This window comes from Polyergus mexicanus, unplaced genomic scaffold (genome assembly GCF_030449975.1).
Source record: "Polyergus mexicanus isolate NDT 795.1 unplaced genomic scaffold, iyPolMexi1.0 SCAF_1, whole genome shotgun sequence".
NCBI lineage: Eukaryota > Metazoa > Arthropoda > Insecta > Hymenoptera > Formicidae > Polyergus > Polyergus mexicanus.
In genome coordinates, this window is record NW_027223321.1 from 3253332 (window position 1) to 3267837 (window position 14506).

Consider the following 14506-nt stretch of genomic DNA (forward strand, 5'->3'; position numbering starts at 1 on the left):
CGGATGCTTCATTCGCAGGTAATCCGTTTCGATAATCGATATACGACGTACCTTTGGTAAGGGAGAGGGAAGGGATTGAACTGGTATTTGACGGAACCGCAACGCCTTAATCAACTATCTTGATTATTCTCAAGTGCTCACGAGCATTACTACAAGTTTGAATAAGAGATAATTTATATGCAAATTGGTAAAAAGTATAATTTTCTATACACAACTATTAAGGAACTCCACAGGATAATCTTATTTAGATTTATTTGTCAATTTTGTTAGATTATGAAAAAATGTGTATCGCGCGAATATTGGTAAATTTCTTTTTATTATTATTTATTTTTCCGTTTACAGTTATATGTGTTATAAATATAAAATCTGAAAAATTTTGTCCCTCAAACGTGTCACACATGATATATTCAATCCCGACTTTTTGATCGCTCTGTATACAGTGCGCGTGATACAATCCCTAAACTTTTTTTGTCAACACACCGACAACGATAAGAGCCTCACACAAGCGTGTGAACTCTCTGCGTTTTCTAGCACGGATTATTGGAGAGCTTCGACCCGGATAATCCCGCAATAACATCGGCAAATATTCGGTTAAGTATTTTTCTTCTCTATGTTTTCCGCGAAACCGCAATGTCGTTAAAGCATAAGTATATTTCAAAGAATGTTTTAAAAAATGTTTTTAAAAGTCCGACGAATCGGTGATTTCATTTTTACATACGATTCGTGGATTCGAAAATGTCAGTATTCTAAAATTCGAGGATCTCGAAGGATCTTGAAGTAGTGAAGAATCTGAGGAGGCGTAGAGGCGCACTATTCTTACTCCCTCGACGTCTTCTTCGTGTTCCATGGCGGCATCGAGAACGTGAGTATAAATCTTGGAATGCTTGTGGATGTCTGCGCTTATGAAAGATGTGGTGAATGGTGATCGTGTGTGGGGATGCGTTTACACATGAGCAGACACACTCGATCATTTCAACTCACTGCCTGCCTTGTGACGTTTCTCCTATTTTTTCCCGCGCGCTCGAGAAACTTCTCAAAAGACGAATGTGCACTAATAATTTTCGCTTAATTCTTGCGTATTTGAAAATTATTAACCCATTTTACTCGTTTCGTTTTATATATAATCCCGATACAACAAATTAATTTATATTGAAATCAAAATTTATATCACTGTATCGCTTAAAAAAATTGTCTCAATTCTGCCTTATTATAGTGTAACTTTGATTATTTATATGTTCGCTTTACGTAATTCTCTTTCGTTTCTCCAAGACTTGTATTAATTATTTGAAATCACAAGAGAACGTTCACGTTATCAGCTGTGATTTGCAAATTCATTAGACTGCTCAGGGACACTGACATCCGAACACTGCATGAAACGAAACCCACACAACCACCCACCGCACCGAGGGTTCAAGAGTTTCGAGAGATCCTGCAGATTGAAAATTTCAGAATCTAAAGCAGATTCTGAAAGTTCGGCATCCTAAAATTAAAGGATCCGATGATTCAAAGAATTCGGGAACTACGATAGACTATAAAAGCTCAGAGATCCTGGGTAAACGCGCGGATCTTGAAAGAGATTCAGCGGAGCTCAGGATCTAAAGCTGTCGTGGATTCTGGACTTGTAATAGAAATCTTCGGATCTGAATGTCTCAGGATAAATTCATGGCTACGATGGTGTTGGTTGTGCACGAAGGGCATGTAGATGCTGTTGGGTTTTGCAGGTTCGATGCCGAGCGTGCCGGTCGGCCTCTCTTATCACGAGATGTTCGCCGTGTCGCTTAACAGTCCGGCGCTGTGGAGATGTCGCGCCTGCGGGAAGCAGGTGACCAATCGCTGGCACCACTTCCACATACACACCGCGCAACGCTCGCTGTGTCCCTATTGCCCGGCCACCTACAGCAGGATCGACACGCTGCGCTCGCACATACGCACCAAGCACAGGGAGATGCTGTTCGCCGGGAAGGGGTCCTTGTAGAGGACGGTGATCGCCCCGCGAAGGAAGCGGCCGCCGCCACTTCCGCCGCCGCGTCTGCTCCACGAGCGCCCGTTCGCGCCCTTCTTCGGTTTCGGGTTACCCTGACCGTCCTCCGGGTCGCCGTACTCGGGATATCGGAATCCGTTCACCGAGTGGCGATAGAGCGTTCTTGAGGAGAGCTCTCTAGAGGAGAGCGCGAGCTCGGACAGGTGGCAAATGTTTCGCGCGCGATTAAGAAGGACTCGAAGATTCGTGGGTACCGAAATTTGAATGGTCAAGGGATCCTAGGATTATAAATTCCAGAAGCTTCGATAAATTTAGGATTTTAGAAGGATTGTTCTTAATTAATCGGATTCTAGCGTATGGGAATCCGGGAGCTTCAAGGATCCTCGGACTGAGCATCGTTCTTCCACGGAAAAACGTCAGAGAGATGTCCCGGAAAGTGCTTCCCGAAGCATTTTCGACGGAAGTTGGACCAGTGATCGGCGCGATAATATTGATTCGCGGGGCGAATCCGTTCGACCTCAATGGCCTCATTAGCGATAATTATTTGCCGGTTAATTCGTTTGTCGCGTCTTCGGTGACAAGCCGCCGCGCCGCTCTCTACGAGGGGGGGGCGAGGGCGACAGGCTAGAAGGACAGGTTATCGATCACCTCGCCCTCGAAACTTCCGTCACATTTCATGAGAGTGGCAGAAGAGCGGACGGGGAAATAAATAGGGCAAGGGGATCTATCGACGAGGTGCTCACGCGCTGACGGTCGGGCGGTATGGCTGGCACGAAGTCAGAATTTTGCGAGGACAATCGATCGATAAGTAACGCTTCGAATAGTTTTCGCGAAGAGCTGTATCTTGTTCGGTTCCCCCTCTTATATCTGCGGGGCGGATCGCGAGAAACGGCAAAAATGCTTTAAATATTATAGCTCTACTGATGTCGTTTTTAAACAATGTTTCTATGCGATGCATTTTCTAAATTTTACGCGAATTTGCGAGATTTTTAGAATCTGTTTTATATTTATTAAAAGGCATTTAAAAATTTGTTTTTGCATAGTATTTTATTCGAAAAGTATTTTTTTTTTTTTTTTAATTATTATTTTTTAATATATGGAGCGCCGCGTGATACATTTTTTTTCGTTTTATGACAGTTCACTGATATTTCGAGTAATTTTGAAAAGCGGAGAAACTATTAGTACAATTATTTTTTATAAAGAAACAGACTTTGATTACATCTGAATCGCGAAACTGAGAAATTGATTCGTAATCATCGTGACAATGTACCGATTAACATACTACATTAATACATATATCTTATAGAATGTTTCCGATGGTCCGCTCCCGAAGATATTATACAAAGTATTACACATATATTACGTCCTTGGTGATCAGTGAATCTGTTTTATTTTCTTAATTAAGTTCGATCGAATCGCGTCTATGTCGATGATTAAGAAAGTGAGAAGAGCAAAAAAAAAAACACAAATGCACAAGAGAATGCAAGGTGGTACGCGAATACCCACCGCTTTCTAAGTAAAACGGTCTAATTAATATGCAATGGAAGGCTGAAACGCGCGCTGTGATTTTCGAACACCGAAAAAAGAAATTTTTCAAAGGGTACTACGAATTATCGTGATAGCGATCATTATCATTGTTACAAAGAGAAAATCCTATTCATCGTGTATTAATCTTATTAATATTATTTCGCGCGACAATTAACAATCGTTTCTTATAATTAATTCGCGTTACAGACGCAAACGGTCTACGTGTGAGTGAACGAGAATGAAAGGAAGATACATATAAACTATATCGCCAATCCTCGGTATACGAACATTATCAAATTTTATTGTTTTTTATTTTTTAATTTGATCAGTTTCCAGTTTAAGGTTTGGATTTAAAAATTTTATGGACAATTTTAGAATCATTTTCTTTCTAGCTCGAAGAGAATTTTTCAAATTTATTTCGCCTGCTTATTCTTATTTATATCAGAGTTCAACCATGATGAGACCGGTAAACGGGCACGATAAATTACAAAGCTATGGAATCGGAAAATTTAGGAAACACTTCTGAGAATGCGGTAACTTGGGAAACTGAGCATTTAATTAATTAATCGATAAACGTAATTTGACGTCATTTCAATGTTCTTGCATTTGTCGTAGATCGAGGATGGCGATAGACGAAACCTCGGATGGAGGTACGTCCTGTACGTCCGTAATAGTATTACGTGCGTGTGCGCCGAGGTATGTATATATATTTCGACGGTGGTTAACCGCTATGTGTATAAGGGGTGTCATGAGTGTCCGTCCTACGGAAAATTCGAGCGTTCCGTAACGGACGCGAATCGTCGTCGGCATCGAGCCCTCGGAAAGCAGTAAGTATCGAGAGTTGCCTGAATCTATACACTTCTATATCCGTATACCCGGTGTATCAGACCAGCATATCACGCTGGCTGATACATAAACAAGAGAGCGACTTTCGATCGAGACGACTCGCCGGGCGTCTCGAGCTCTTCCACGAGGCGGTTCGATAACCGATGCTCCCCGATATCGAGAAGAGAATAAATCGGGGGTCCTCAAACTTTGCGCGATGCCCAGGAATTTTAAGTGAATAAATGATTCGCCGTCGAGATTCTACAGTTTTTAAAATATTTCAATCTTTTCGAATCTTGCAATTTTTTAATTATCTGGTCGCCGGAACCGTTTTGGAACTTGAATATTTCAAAACCTTTGATTATCATATTTACGCTATGAACGCAGGATCCATTAATATAAAAGATTGCAATATGCATTCTGAATCACGCGATTCTTATGGGAATAATGTTGCGTTGTTTGAGGAAAACCCGTCTTAGGACACTATCCGCAACGAAATGACGTTTCGAGAGAGGCGTCGGATCATTTCAGATATACTCTAGAATATTTCTCTTTGGACCAATACTCTTCATGTAATGAACGATTGTAATTGCTGTCGAGGCTCGTAAAGTACCTAAGCAAACCTCACGCTAAGAGGAAAGTTTTTGTCCGTGTGATTCCTAAGTTTTTATTCATAACAAGCCAAGTCACAATGTGGGAATTATGTGATATATTAGGGGCACGGTATATTTTTAAGGCTAATATAATTTACAGGGACGGACTGGCCCGCTATCTCTTGGGAAATGGAATCGTAATATTTATTCAAATTAATTATCGCTACGTGTGTATACATAAGGCTAGCGAATTTGTCGAAAAGAATTGTGCCACCATTCTCTGAATAATTAATATCGATCGTTCGCGCGCGATAGCTTGACGTGAAAATTATAAGGATTCAGTATCTTGTGCGCTGATATATCAAATACATTTCATGCAACGTTAATTTTAATGGGTGACATCTTTTTAATCGATTGAGCGTATATTAGTTAGGTACTCGCCCTGTCAGCCAGTCCGTCCATGTCGATTTACGTGTTACGTGTAATTAATATTCGCGAATGCGACAGAGATAGTCGAGATTTGGATCGCGCGGCGATCTTTTCTCATATTAGCGTCGTCGGGGACGCGATTCTAATCGCGAAAGATGTACGTCGCCGCGACAGGTTGCTCCAATCTCGAATCTTTATTGTAAAAATAGATGTAAATATTGGAAACGGGAGAAAGGGAAGAGAGCGAACGATTCCATTATTATGTATTAATTTTCTTTATAATAACGCAATTACGTGTAAAGTTAGAAATTCGCTTCAGCATTTTTGGCGAAGTACATAAGTGTAAAGTATCAGCGAACCAAGTTGGTTCTTAAAATCTGAGCTAGTCTCGTCAAGAATTCGCGCATTACAGTTTCTCAAGCATATCTCTAATGATCGCATTTCTAGTAGTGAGATTTCCACGTGAATTTTTCGTAATACATTTTTATATATCGTTTTTTTTTTTTTATATATTTATCTTTCGGATATATATTTTTGAATTTTGAATTGAAGAGGAAGAGGGGGACGATGAGAGATAAATATTTACGGTTGTGATAAAGACAGACTATATATATATATATATATATATATCGAATCGCGCAATTCGCCGGAGAAATGATTCAACTGCGGGATTGATTCAACACGTGAATTTAGTACGGTTAATCGAAAATTGAATCGGAACGAGTTAATAAAATCGCGCGGTTCTCACTAGGACGCGGCGACGACGATCTATCCTCACTTCGCCGATAACGAGAGCCGAGGGAGAATTCGCGCGACGTACACTTCTTCAATCGCGAGCTCGACGGTTTACGCCCTTGATTCGTAATATTCCGTATTCTATCGTATTATTAAATCTGAGCTGTTTTGGGGGCGAGATCATCCCGCTTCGTGCCTCGCCTGTCGCGCCTCGACAGGATCATAATGGAAAGGGGGACACACGTACACATTCTCGTACCATTGTAAATAGGAGAGGAGGAAGAGGGATGCGGTCGCGAGACTGGAGTAGTGTCATCTCGGTGATACGTCCAAATGGAATTGTGACGTTTCCTCGATCAGCGCAGATATGTCATACACGTCGATCCCATCGGAATCCTCCACACGACCAAAATGGAGCTAGGTATTTCATATACATAGGCTTACACGCGCATAACGTATATTACATAATACATATACATAGATAGCTAGATAGACGAGTGTATACGGGATATATGTCACAAGAAGCACGTGCCGATGGCACGCGAACGTTTCCCCGGTATGGATTTTCAGCGCGGTTTTCCGTTTTCTTAGCGAAAGCTCAATCGTTTAAACACTGATATTTATATTTTGATATTAAATATACGTTAATCGAGTCTATGATTGTTTTATTTTTCGCGTGACTTTCAATTCCTGATCGTTTTACTCGAAATCTTTCTTTAAAAAAAAAATAGAAATTATACATGCTTCTGATATGCACTTCTTGCGAAACATCCCGTATACTTATCGCTATGTTGGTGGTCCGGTATGTCGGGTAAATCGGGTCTTCGAGCACAGCTGTTTAATTTTTGCTCAGATTGCCGTGACTTTCCGATCGATCGATCCGCTGCGCGAGACAAATATTGACTTCCTCAAATGAACGGCAATAGTTGAAACCGGATGCGACACGGCTTTTCACGTTCTTCCCCGAACTGCAGTAGATCAAATCGATCGCAACATCGACTCGACACGGCGCGGCGAGTTGCTTTCTGTCTTCCGTCTGTCTTTGCGCATCTTCCTTACAATTCCTTTAATTAGATCTGCGAGATACGAATATTCGAGAGAGAAAGAGAGAAGAAAGAGATCTTTGATTTTTCGATTCTGTGATTCTGCGACTTTTAATAGTATTCTAAGCGGAATTCTTCAATCCGAAGATCGATCCGGTTATGTATCAACAATATCTAGCGTTAACTATTGATGAATTCAATCGTTCTCCTCTTTCTACGTTATAGGTACAATTATAGAGCAAAAAAAAAGTTAATCATCGGTAAACTAGGATTAATTAGTCGATTCAACCTGGCCTTAGTGTCTACTTATATCTCAGCTTTTATTCTTCGAATCTTACAATTTTTGCGATGAAGCGACGATTGTCGTGACGAATTATCTAGCCTTGCTTTGCACAAAGAGATTCTGCGAGAATATGACGATCGAAAGTAGCCATCGTAGCGGATGCTACCCGTTTTTCTCAACGATTATTTAATAAATATGTAATATATGTAATAAACGCTATACAGTTCCTAGACGCTCCGAAGCAGCGATCTCTCGCAACTTGACCACCGACATTCGACCGAATTATCGCTCTTGATACCAAATGTTCCTTAAGTTGTTCTCTGCGGAAATACTCCTGTAAATAGTCAACGTCTACGATAACCGAAACGCGTGCGATTTGTATGCGAGAAACGTCGAATTAAAATGTGATAAGAAAGAGAGAAAGATATCTTCGAAATGAGAAGAACGCTCCCACTGATCGCCGAGGTAACGGTTTTCAAAGCATACTAAGTTCAAAGAGAGATATTTATAAGATTTTATATTTCAAATATGTTTATAAAATATGTGCTATTTTTTAGAAATGTATATATAATTGTGGTGATTCTTCGGAGCCCTTTTAGTTTCTCAATTCCGAAAATTTTAAAATCTTTTAGTATTTTTGTTTATAAGGTAATCCAAAGATGTTGATTGTATTCTTCTATCCAGCGCACAAATTAATAAAATGTAATTCGACAAGTAAATTTTGAAATTTGGTGACCAACGGCGTATTCTCGTCGCGACGGTTAAGATGGAACGTCAGTTATTGCACACACACACACACACACACATACACATGCTCGATGTAACTATATAAATATTGATATCAATCTGTCAGTCTCGTGTCTCTTTGATGGTACTTAAATGAAACGGCCCCTCGGGCCTCTAATGCATTCAGCGGCGCAGCGTCGATAATGTTCTTTAAAAAAGTGAAGTATATATAAGTTAATAATAATAAAAAAAAAGAGTAAATGAATAAATAAATCTTTTCTCTCGTAGCACACGTTCCTCCTTTGGCCCGACATGCGACTCTCGAGCATAGATCTTTTGTACATAAAAACGCCGCGAGCGCGAAGTCGCGGGGGCGACGCGCGCGAGAGATAATAATTAATTAATTAATTAATTGATGCTCTGTCTTGTCGCAAGTTGTGAGCCGACCTTGCGTATAAACTCTTTGCTCGTTTATATGCGATGTATTTTTGTGAACAGTATTGAAAGTGCTACCGTTGTACAGTTATCATATAGTATAAATGTACTATATATATAATATGATGTACCTATAATGTACATAGATATATTTAATTAAAGTGAATATGAATTTGTGTAATCCTCAGGTGCTCATTATCCATCTATTTCTCTCTACATACTCCCTCTTCCAGTCCGAAGATCCAAATATCCTTGAATTCTGCGAGAGATACTCGTCGAATGCGACCCGCTCTTAATGTCATCTGTCTCATCTTCGTCATGTTAACTTACCGGTAAGAGACGCCAAAGTAAATTTCGTCACATTCAACTTGCCGAAAATTCAGAACCGTTTCATACCCGAGGCAAATGCGAATTAAAGGAGAAATTCGACTAATGAGTTTGTCTCGTTACGTTATCTCGATATGTTTCAGTATATTTGTGGCACTAAGGTCAAATCGATATAAGCGATATTCTATATCTCATGCAAGAACATTATCGCTTCGACGTGAGACATAATTATCTCGTATAATATTTCAGATGCATCAAGCTGTATACTGTTATATTTATATATTATCGTTCGAATTGTTTAAAGAGATCTGCTGACGTAACGAGTCAGATAACGCTGAAAATACAAACACAGAATAATCGACATACGAGTGCAATTGAAGTAGCAATACCGTCGAAAGAGAAATCGGTTTTTCTCAAAATAAAAATTGAAGGATCTTACTCGTAACATTTTTTTTATTCTCTAAAAACTGAATTAATTAAAGAATCTCTTTGGTCTCCGCAAAATAAATAATATAAGATCAACGGAAGCGACAGGAAGGTAAATTTGAACATTTTCGAACTATTCCCAGAGTCGAAAGATTATGAGATTAATATCGCGGAATACTTCTGTCAATTCTTATTAATCCGTTCGTTTTTGCAGAGCCGCACAAAGAGACCGTGAATCGAACTTCGTCGTCTCGATATGACGACGGGGACGCTTTAAAGCGCGGGTATTGTTTGATTATGGATAATTTTGACGTTTCGCCGGTGCGATCGTTCAAAGGAGTCTGAGTCAATAAATATATATATTATTTATATATATACAGGGTGACAAGAAAATCGATGAAACTATTCGACAGAACACAGAAGAACGGGGACAAACGTATCTCGTTTCATCTAGTTGAGAAATACGTGCACCCTTTCTCGAGCATGTAGCATTTTCGCGCACCGTGCTTGCTGCGTCTTCTTTATCTTCTTTCTCCTCCTCGGTATCTTTGCCAGACTTTACGACGCACCTGACTCGGAAGTGAAACGATCGACGGGAGCCAAGCGGAAATACCGCACGTTACCCGTGAATTTGCAATTTCAAGAAAATAATAGCGAAAATAAATGGGCGAACGTTTCGCGCGATCCGCGCGCGTCCCAGTTTCAAAACGAACTTAAGGACCGTTCGGTTCTGGATTATCGTAAATAATCTAAAGTCGATAACACGTGATATAAAAACTATTTTCATCTCTGAAACTGTATCTATCGATTTCTGTGAGAAATGAAGTCATTGAGGTCTTTAAAATTATGCAAATTTTTAAAGTAAATATGCACTCTTTAAACAGTAGATTGATTTCTAAAGAGAAAGAAATCTCCAAACGAATAATACAGTTAAATGAAAAATTATAGATTATTTTTAATATCTATATAAAATCATGGTTAATCAATTTTTGATTAACTACATATCATGATCCTATGTATATTAAAATTATTGTATTGTTGAAATATATTTTTCTTTGTTAAATATTTCGTGTATATACATTTACATTTAAAGAAATAAAATTTATGTGAATTCTATATAATCTATATCCTATCTATATCTATAATAATTTTGTCATTATAAAAGAATCAAGTTTTTAAATAAATGGTTAACTATTAATTATTGCATTTTCATCAGAAAAAATTTACTTAACAAACATTAAGTACTTTCGTTTAAAAATTTATTTATATTTTCCTTAAATAAAATGTTTCCTGAAATATCTTTAATTCTAGGACATATTCAATTAACTTTACTATTTCGAACTGTCATATAGGTTTAAGACAAATGAGATGATGAGCGGACGAACCACTTTTCGTTGTTATCAGCCGATTAGTAATATTACGCAACACACTCACTTGGTTACGTCACATGTTTTTCGGAGTGCGTGAAGAGAACAAGGACGCGTTCGAAAATCCTACCTGTAGAGTAAAGTAACATTTAATCGACCAATCAGGAGCAAAGATTTCTTGTTCTGATTGGTCGATTAAATGTTACTCTCCTCACGAGTAGGATTTCCGAACCAACTCCAAATGAAGTAAGAAGGTAGGGAAGATTTAATTATGATCTCGTTCGCCAGATGACGCATCATTGACATACGTGCTTTTCGCGCCTTCAGAATCCGATTATTCCAACAATTTTACTCTGTTTTACTCCGTCCCGATCAAATCTGGTTCTTCTAGTGGCTCCTTCATATAATAAATCGAAGATTGCTATTTAGTTGTACCGTAACGTGTCACGGAACAAGAAAGAGTTACAATCATTGGGTTGCGATGTCACTGGAGGCGATAAAATGGGATGGCAAGGAGGGCAAGTTGGAAATTCTGGATCAAAAGCAATTGCCATGGGCCACCCACTATATTCAAGTCAAAAATGTTGAGGATGGTTGGGATGTCATCAACAAAATGCAGGTAGGTTTGAGAATGTTTTTCAAGATGCAGTTTATGATGTTTGTCAGGATAATGATCTAATATTGATATAAAATATAATAAAATATTATGCTGCTATATATTTTTTTCATTGATTATAATCGATATATACCTTTTTTGTTAATATATTTTCCCTTAATTTATTTCAATATTTAACAATCTTATACTTTGTTTCAAAGTGCTTGATAATAAACAAAAATTATATCTCACATATTTGTATAGTTATTTGCATAAATTACATAAATATAATTGAGAGTACATATTCACAGTATATTTAAAATCAGTATATTTAAAATGTTTAACACAAGAAATATATATGTTTATATAATTATTTATATTGTATTTTTAACACTTGTAATGTACATAGGTACGAGGTGCACCAGCCATAGCTATTGTAGGCTGTCTCAGTTTGGCATCCGAGATTTTTCACCATCCAGGATACAAAGACAAGGAAACTTTTTGTCAGGATATGGAGAATAAATTGAATTATCTTATAACAGCACGTCCCACTGCTGTGAATATGCAAATAGCAGCTGAGAAGTTTATAAAGTTAGTAAAATATGTTCGCGATCACAATATATATGATCTATCTTATATGAAACACAGGTATATTTTTATGGCTTTATATTCTTGGAGAAACATCTAAACAGTATGATTTATATTTAATCTTTAAATTGTATTGCGTAGAATGATACACAATATAGAGGAGATGTTGAACAACGATGTGGAAGCCAATAAAGCAATTGGAGATTTTGGTGCGACGGAGATTATACATTTTACTGGTATACCTGAAGATGGTTCTGTCAGGATCCTCACACACTGTAATACCGGAAGTCTCGCTACCGCGGGATACGGCACAGCTTTAGGCGTTATCAGATCTCTTCACGCATCGGGACAGCTTGGTAAATATAGCTTGTTTTCTCGAAAACATTATCTTGGTCCGATAATTAAATTATAATTCTCAACTGTTATCTATCTTTTCAGAGCACGTTTATTGCACCGAGACTAGACCGTACAACCAAGGTGCTCGTCTGACTGCTTACGAATTGGTGCATGAGAAGATACCGGCGACTTTGATTTGCGACGACATGGTCGCCGCGGTATTGAAAACGAAACAGATCACAGCGGTTGTCGTGGGTGCGGATAGGATCGCCGCCAATGGCGACACCGGCAACAAAATTGGGACTTATCAGGTAAATGTCTTAATCTTTAAATGTTATAGATAGAGATAATGATATAAATATAGATTATTTATAGATATTGATTAAAAAATAGGCCATTCATCTTGTATGAATAATATAATAACAAACACTTACATAGCTTATTTGTTCTGATTACAGATTGCGATACTCGCCAAATATCACAATGTTCCTTTCTACGTGGCTGCACCAAGGACATCCATAGACATAGATATTCCTAACGGTCGTGGCATAATCATCGAGGAGCGACCCGAAAAAGAAATAACTCACATGAACGAGAAGAGAATCGCAGCGGAAGGAATAAAATGTTGGAATCCAGCGTTTGATGTGACACCAGCAAGTTTAATTACCGCGATAATTACGGAAACTGGTGTTTTTAAGCCGCATGAGCTACTTAAATAGTAAAAAAGGATACGAGTGGATGCACAAATAAAAAATTTATTATTTAATAGAAAATATATGCAGTTACGGATGCATTTATGTGTATATACCAATTATAAATATCAAGATGCAAGACTGTTTAATTTAATTCCGTAAGTACTGTGCCATTGTAGAAGAAAAGATGTATGATATAAGAACTCAGGGAAATTAATTATTGACTGCATTTAAATGGTTAAATTAAAATCATAATTCAAGGGTGATTATAAAATTGAAAAACTGTTGTAATATTTTATAGACACGATTTCAGTATTTACTGAAATTTGATAATTTTGTACAATGCATTGGTTGAATTTCTAAGGATAATTATTATTGTAATACTATGATATATTGTTATGCCATGTGCGCTAAGAGATTTATATTGAATAAATAAAAAAAAATGATTATATATTTTTATATAACATTTGAAATGCGTATCGCTTATCATTGTGGATTACGATTGCTATAAAATATCGTAACATTCAAAATTATTCCTCGGTTCTAAATTCCTTATTCTGTGAATTATCATATATTTGTATTATCACATTCCGAATCTTGTTATATCCTTGGAAATATTTGAATCCTTCCCGATATAATCCTTGGAAATTCTATCATGATTCTCGAAGTAACACAAATCAATTTACTTCGCAATATTCCTTAAATATGAAAAAGTGTCTACTTTTTATCATATATATATATATATAATTATGTTTATATTTGATTTGCAGTTTGCGCACTAACGCATGATATACGCTCTAGCCTGCACGAAACTATCTGTAATCTATGATACCAACAAGCATCGTCGATTCGTGTTCCTGCGGGAGAACACGAGGTTCTATTTTCGCCATCAAAAGAGGTGCAGCGGGATACTGTTCGCATCGCGGGGTTTCTGTACCGGCGCGGTGCTTTAGTACCGTCAGTCTCGTCGTTTCGCGCGGAACTTGGACGCCCGGAATAGTTCCGACGCGCTGTAAAAGTTTTTCGCCGTACGCCAAAATCGGAACGCGGCTGGTGGTCGTGTAGTAGACAAACCGTGGTGTTTGTCGCTGCCTCCCATAGCCGTTCGCAGCGAGACCTCTTCGAGATTGGAAGCACGTTTTTCAATTTGGAAGTGGATACGGAGAACGTCAGGATGGACGAAACGGACGCGCTGATAAGGACTGATGACGGCAATAACGATGCTGAGGCGCCCACCGTTGAAGAGACATACGAAATTAGCACCACTAGACGCAAAACTATCCGCACCAGCTATAAGATCCAGGAGGTAAGTTGTCAACGACAATTACATACATGTTGATGTTCGCAATCACCGTAACTGTCGAGGTAACTGCCGGCGCCGTAGTGTGGGCGTTTATGTCGCTGCTACGCGTCGGATGATTGTATAGCGGGGAGATTTTAGGGAGATAATATGTGTAAGAGCGATGATATCAGCAAGCGAAAACGCAAATTGTTTTATTTCTTGCAATCAAATAAAAATTAATAAAAGTTAAGATTTTATATAACAAAAATTTCTCCGAGCTCTAAGATTCAGTGAAATATATATTTTTATCTTAAGA

At 38.3% G+C, this 14506-nt stretch overlaps 3 protein-coding genes across 17 annotated transcripts in view; all 3 read left to right on the forward strand.

Moving 5' to 3' along the window:
• The window catches only part of LOC138931806 (protein tramtrack, beta isoform-like), a 72098-nt gene extending 63362 nt beyond the window's left edge, over nucleotides 1-8736 (forward strand). Inside the window, exon 5 of one of the 3 annotated variants that reach the window (XM_070292997.1) lies at nucleotides 1722-8736. In XM_070292997.1, coding sequence (XP_070149098.1) covers nucleotides 1722-1975 — 254 coding nt within the window. In that variant the 3' untranslated portion in view covers nucleotides 1976-8736. Of the gene's footprint in view, nucleotides 1-18; nucleotides 1114-1702 lie in introns of those variants that run through there. The other 2 variants (XM_070293032.1, XM_070293023.1) reach the window with 2 other exon arrangements.
• Nucleotides 8737-10806: 2070 nt separating this feature from the next.
• LOC138931942 (methylthioribose-1-phosphate isomerase) lies at nucleotides 10807-14010 on the forward strand. Of its 3 annotated transcripts, none has more exons than XM_070293270.1 (6): nucleotides 10807-10951; nucleotides 11127-11316; nucleotides 11702-11940; nucleotides 12022-12236; nucleotides 12319-12527; nucleotides 12675-13279. In XM_070293270.1, exons 2-6 carry the CDS (start codon nucleotides 11179-11181, stop codon nucleotides 12933-12935), a joined length of 1062 nt encoding a protein of 353 aa, XP_070149371.1. In that variant the 5' UTR covers nucleotides 10807-10951; nucleotides 11127-11178; the 3' UTR covers nucleotides 12936-13279. The 3 variants fall into 3 exon arrangements, 2 of the variants coding, with proteins under 2 accessions (XP_070149371.1, XP_070149357.1); XR_011446705.1 differs by lacking the exon at nucleotides 10807-10951 and adding an exon at nucleotides 13679-14010 and having other exon boundaries at nucleotides 10988-11316; nucleotides 12675-13066; XM_070293256.1 differs by lacking the exon at nucleotides 10807-10951 and having other exon boundaries at nucleotides 10988-11316.
• Tmod (tropomodulin) overlaps nucleotides 13924-14506 on the forward strand; it is a 45213-nt gene continuing 44630 nt past the window's right edge. For 10 of the 11 annotated variants that reach the window (XR_011446693.1, XM_070293164.1, XM_070293189.1 and 7 more), the window contains exon 1: nucleotides 14005-14214. Coding sequence is in view for 10 of the 11 variants with exons in the window: in XM_070293164.1 (XP_070149265.1) it covers nucleotides 14083-14214 (132 nt within the window). In the remaining variant the exon portion in view is untranslated. Of the gene's footprint in view, nucleotides 14215-14506 lie in introns of all 11 variants that reach the window. The other variant, XM_070293244.1, reaches the window with a different exon arrangement.

What these genes read in the sequence shown, in the direction of transcription:
- LOC138931942 (XM_070293270.1), top strand. Translation starts at nt 11,179, where the DNA reads ATGTCACTGGAGGCGATAAAATGGGATGGCAAGGAGGGCAAGTTGGAA. An exon ending in ATGTCATCAACAAAATGCAG is followed by an intron (nt 11,317 to 11,701) that starts GTAGGTTTGAGA and finishes TAATGTACATAG; the next exon opens with GTACGAGGTGCACCAGCCAT. An exon ending in TCACGCATCGGGACAGCTTG is followed by an intron (nt 12,237 to 12,318) that starts GTAAATATAGCT and finishes CTATCTTTTCAG; the next exon opens with AGCACGTTTATTGCACCGAG.